Genomic DNA, 5,004 nt, shown 5'->3' with positions numbered 1-5,004 from the left:
GAACAATCCTAGATTGTTCAATTCTAGGCATCTGCCTAGAATTAGGTTTCCTACAAGAGAAGCAGCAGTGGTGTGTCCCTGGGGACACACAGATTGGCAAATGATGAAACAGGCTCATTGCATGAGTGGGCCCTGTGCCAGTCTGCGGGTTTCTTCATGCCCTAAACTTGGAACCCTCGTGCTTCTGCTGGCCCCACCCACAGGGACTGCTCTATATCTCCAGTCCCAAGGATGGGGGTACACCAGCTGCCCCTGAGCCCCAGGACATTCAGCTGGATCTGTTCTCACAGGAGCCACAGCAGAGGTACTGGGTAAGACAAGGAGCCCTAGGGCTTAAGTTAGAGCCCAGGGCACAGGACAGACTTTGGGGTGAGGAGAAAGGAGCTAGAAACACAGTGACAGCCAGGGTCTGCTGGGTGAGTGAGGAGGGACTGTACTATTAGTGGCTGGGATGCAAAATATACCCTTCTTTTCACAGGAAACATGGTTCCAATACAGCAGGATTCTCGGCTTTGTCTCATTTTGCTGCTGGGGCTCTTGGGAATGGTGATCTCACTCCATGCCCAACCTGGTACTTTAACCCGGGCTCAGTGGTTTGAGATTCAGCACATAAATATGGCCCACCCTCAATGCAATGCCGCAATGAGAGTGGTTAACGGTTACAGAATGGTATGTAAAAATAAAAATACTTTTCTCCACAGAACATTTGCTTATGTAGCTGGTATTTGTAACACCCCAAATGTAACCTGCTCTAAACCAGGCAGGATGAACTGTCATAATAGCTCAGTCCAAGTGCCTATAACCTACTGCAACCTCACAAGACCTGCATTGAATTACACAAACTGCCAATACCAACAGACAAGGGCATGGAGGATCTTCATCGTTGCCTGTGACAACAGATCACCTCGGGACAGTCCCAGGTACCCTGTGGTTCCAGTTCACTTGGATAACATCATCTAAATTTGGGGTCAGCACTTTGGCCTGTGCTTACCTGCCAAGCCCCATGGTCATAGCTGCAGTCCTATCCCCTGATCTTCCCGGGAGACCAGCATCAGTCCTCATGGCACCAGCCCCCCTGTGCCCTTTAAGCTTTGCTCAGCTGAAGCTACATATGTACCCACAATAAACTGTACAACATTACACACAAGGCTCTGTGTGTCTGCTTGTGCCCTTCTGTCGTGTGGCTACATCCTGGTCTAGAGGCATTTCTCCTTCTCAACAGAGATTTGTGGGAAAATGAGAGACATGAGGATAAGAGGTTGCTGTGTCTTGAAGTTGTGCAGACTTTTCCTTCTCTCTGCTGTAGGGCAGGAAACCGAGGCTTCCATTCATAGCTGACTGTTTCAATATCAGGGGGCACAGAGTCCTCAGTAACTAGAAACAAATGTATTTTATTCTGATGGAAGAATCATACACTAAATGATAGCAGTAAACTATATGGTGTAAAAATGAAAAGAAAGGGGAATATCATAATTGTGATAAGACCAAAAGAAAAAAGCAAATTTTAGGCTCAGAGATCCATTTTTAAATAAGTATATCAAATCTTCAGGTATGTATGGTCATCCTAGGGGTGGATCCAGTTTGAGTCTAATGTGGAATGATATAAAGTGTTCCGGTAGTACATGATCAGATTCTAGTACTACCTGGAGAAGGGGTGACACCCTTTTCTGAGAACTTCTATGCCCTGGAGGAGGCAGCAGCCTGTCATGTGGTGGAGAAGGTCAGGAAGGAGACCTGGAATGAGGCCCTCTCCCAAGGATCGGTCAGTGGCTCATTCACATTCAGGTCAGGAAGGGGCACAGGCTCCAGGACTCTGGAAATAGACTGACAGAAAAGGAAGCCAATAATGACAGCCCCTACTCTCCCTCCATCCCAGAGCTGCACTCAGGAATCAGTGAGGAGCAGGAAGGGAAAGCTCCTCACACACTGGGGTCAGGAGCAGCATTCAAGGGATTGCTTGGGAGACAGGCTGAATCTTTTGCAGGACTTCATGCAGAATAAAACAGAGGTGGCTTGTCATCAAATCTGTACCTCTGTCCTTGAGTCTGGTGTTTCTGACTTCCTTTATATCGGCTCCTTTTCCAGCTCCAGATATATAGCAATTTCCTTTCCTCCCACCCCCCTCATATGATCATTCATTCTTGCTCTTGGTAGTACTGCACACACCAGCTGCACTGGAGCATCTTCTCTGGAGAAGCCATTGGAAGATTTGTTCCTCTGGTTGGAGTTATTGCATGGAGACCTTAGGTTTGGAAAATTCTGGAGCTCAGCAGAAACCACTGACTTCAGGTTAATAAACAATGGAAAGACATGATTTCACTCTTCCAAATGCTTTGGAGTAACAGAAGGAGGAGTTGGAATACTGCAAGGCTGGAGTCACATTGGCCATGATGCAGGATGCAGTGAACCTTCTTGTCTCTACAGAGCATGTGTCTCTTCCCAGACATGGACACAGCCTCTCTAACAGTTAACTCAGCTGCCCCATCATTCTCTGCCTTGTGTCGTCTTCCCCTCGCCCATCACTCATCCCTTCATTCACTCAACAGATAACCGATGTGCAGGTATTGTCTTCTAGGTAGTTTTCTAAGGTCGTGCGGATGCAATGTAAACACAGATACACTCCTGCCCTTATGGTGCCTCTTCTACTGAGAAGAATTGAACTTAGAAAATTATTTTTTTCAGGTGATAGGTGTCAGGGAGGAAAACTATACTGAGGAATACAATGTACAGCTATCTCTCGGTATCTTCAGGGAATTCGTTCCTCAACCCAGAAGATTTCAAAATTCACAGATGCTCAAGTCCCTTATTAAAAAAGGGTAGGACTGTTGGCCCTCCACATCCACGGGTCTCACATCCACGCAGCAGGCCACCTGTAGTGGGTCTCAGTTAGTTCATAGAAATCAATCTGCAGTGTGGTTGTCAGGGACCCAAAAAGGAGTAAATTCTGAGCAATATGAGAAGTTGGTCATTCAGAAACTAAGGGGATAGTCACACCGAGAGAAAGCATTCAAAGGGCCTGACAACACTGGAGCCTATTATACAGAGTGAAGTAAGCCAGAAGGAAAAACACCAATACAGTATACTAACGCATATATATGGAATTTAGAAAGATGATAACAATAACCCTGTGTATGAGACAGCAAAAGAGACACTGATGTATGGAACAGTCTTATGGACTCTGTGGGAGAGGGTGAGGGTGGGAAGATTTGGGAGAATGGCATTGAAACATGTAAAATATCATGTATGAAACGAGATGCCATTCCAGGTTTGATACACGATACTTGATGCATGGGGCTAGTGCACTGGGACGACCCAGAGGGATGGTATGGGGAGGGAGGAGGGAGGAGGGTACAGGATGGGGAGCACATGTATACCTGTGATGGATTCATTTTGATATTTGGCAAAACTAATACAATTATGTAAAGTTTAAAAATAAAATTAAAAAAAAAAAAGAAAAAGAAAAATTAGTTTTACAGGACAAGAGCATTTTAATCATGAGCATTAATGATAGAGGGAAATGAGGCTCAGGTGCTTCATACCTGTGAAGATAGGTAAAGAGCTATTTCTTATGGGGTACCAATGGAGCATGTCAGATACTCTAATAATGTGACCTGAAGACGAGTCTGCCAGCTGTGCAGGAACTGTGGGACAGTCAGGAACTCATGCTACCCAGGCCAAATCCCAGAGGCAAGGGATAAGGTAATGGCAACACAGCAGAAGAAAAAGTGCAGATTTGGGATTCTGTTTTCAACTTCAAATGATCAGATTTTAATGAAGGATTCAAAGTGGAGGGAGAGGGGAACAGAGGAGACTTCCTTGTGGCAGGAAAATGTACCTTCATCCTCTCACAAAGCCCCTATTGTTCTCCCTCCCTGAACCACACTCTCCCTCCTGCCCTTAGGCTTCCCCCACCTTCTTCCTGCTATTTCCCTGTTCCTCAGCTTCCCCGGTTCCTGTGCTGAAGGTTGGGTTGGGGTCAGAGGGAGGTGGTGGCCCTAAAGCTTAAAAGTAGCTCATCTTTCTTAGGAGGCGTGAGGATTCAACGCAGAGCAAGGAAGGCTTCGCTTCCACCACCCTCTGTGATAGACATTCACGATCTGGCTGCATTAAACCTGAGGCCAGCAGCACGGTGGCCACTATTAGAAAAGTTAATTGTCCACATCAGCATATTCCAAGGACACGTTCCTTGGGGTCCACTAGGCCTCCATTTCCAATTTTGTAAAATGCTCACAATAGTACCCAGTCTCAAAGAAGTCTTGGAGGAGTGAAAGTCGTTAGTGATAGCAACACACTCTGTAAGGTCCAGCATGAAGTGAACGGGCAGTTCACATTGTTACTGCTTGTGCTTTATGGTCTAACATCAGGAACACTGCAAAGCAAGTTCCTCTGGAGGGTACAAAGAGGGTTGTCTCAAATGACCCTCAGATCAGAGCAAGAGGGTCCCAGGGTCAGGTCAGGAGATGTGAGAGGAGAGGAATCTGATCTAAACCCTGTGATTGGTTTTTGTCTGGAACTGAGATTTTACACACCGTGTTTCCACTTGAATCACATAAGGGAGAGAGACGGTGACAACATGGATGGACCTAGAGGGTATTACGTTTGGTGAAACAGCAGAGAGTGAAAGACAAATACTGTATGATGTCACTTATATGTGGAATCTAAACCGCAGATGAGCAAGCATAACAAAACAGAATCATAGATACAGAGAACAAACAGGTGTTTGCCAGAGGGGAGTACAGTGAGGAAATGAAAGAGCCAGGTGAGGGAGATTAAGGTGTACAAAATTCTAGCTATGAAACAAATGAGTCTCAGGTGCACATTTACGGTGTGGGGGAATATAGTCAAAAATTATGTAGTATCTTTGGTAACAAATGACAACTAGATGTCACGGTGTCCATTTTGAAATGTACAGAAATATCGAATCACTCTGCTGTGTATCAGGAGCTAACAGTGCTATAGGTCAACTATACTTCACACACAAACAAATGAAGCAAACTCATAGAA

At 45.6% G+C, this 5,004-nt stretch overlaps 1 protein-coding gene across 2 annotated transcripts; it reads left to right on the top strand.

Annotated features, from left to right (window-relative positions):
• Positions 1-234: 234 nt before the first annotated feature.
• Positions 235-1,140, top strand: LOC113889210 (eosinophil cationic protein-like). Of its 2 annotated transcripts, none has more exons than XM_027535991.1 (2): positions 235-311; positions 479-1,130. In XM_027535991.1, exon 2 carries the CDS (start codon positions 484-486, stop codon positions 958-960), a length of 477 nt encoding a protein of 158 aa, XP_027391792.1. In that variant the 5' UTR covers positions 235-311; positions 479-483; the 3' UTR covers positions 961-1,130. The 2 variants fall into 2 exon arrangements, with proteins under 2 accessions (XP_027391792.1, XP_027391793.1); XM_027535992.1 differs by having other exon boundaries at positions 243-304; positions 479-1,140.
• The last annotated feature ends 3,864 nt before the right edge of the window (positions 1,141-5,004 follow it).

Source organism: Bos indicus x Bos taurus, unplaced genomic scaffold (genome assembly GCF_003369695.1).
Source record: "Bos indicus x Bos taurus breed Angus x Brahman F1 hybrid unplaced genomic scaffold, Bos_hybrid_MaternalHap_v2.0 tig00011617_arrow_arrow_obj, whole genome shotgun sequence".
Lineage (NCBI taxonomy): Eukaryota > Metazoa > Chordata > Mammalia > Artiodactyla > Bovidae > Bos > Bos indicus x Bos taurus.
This window is presented reverse-complemented; position numbering and strand designations above follow the sequence as displayed.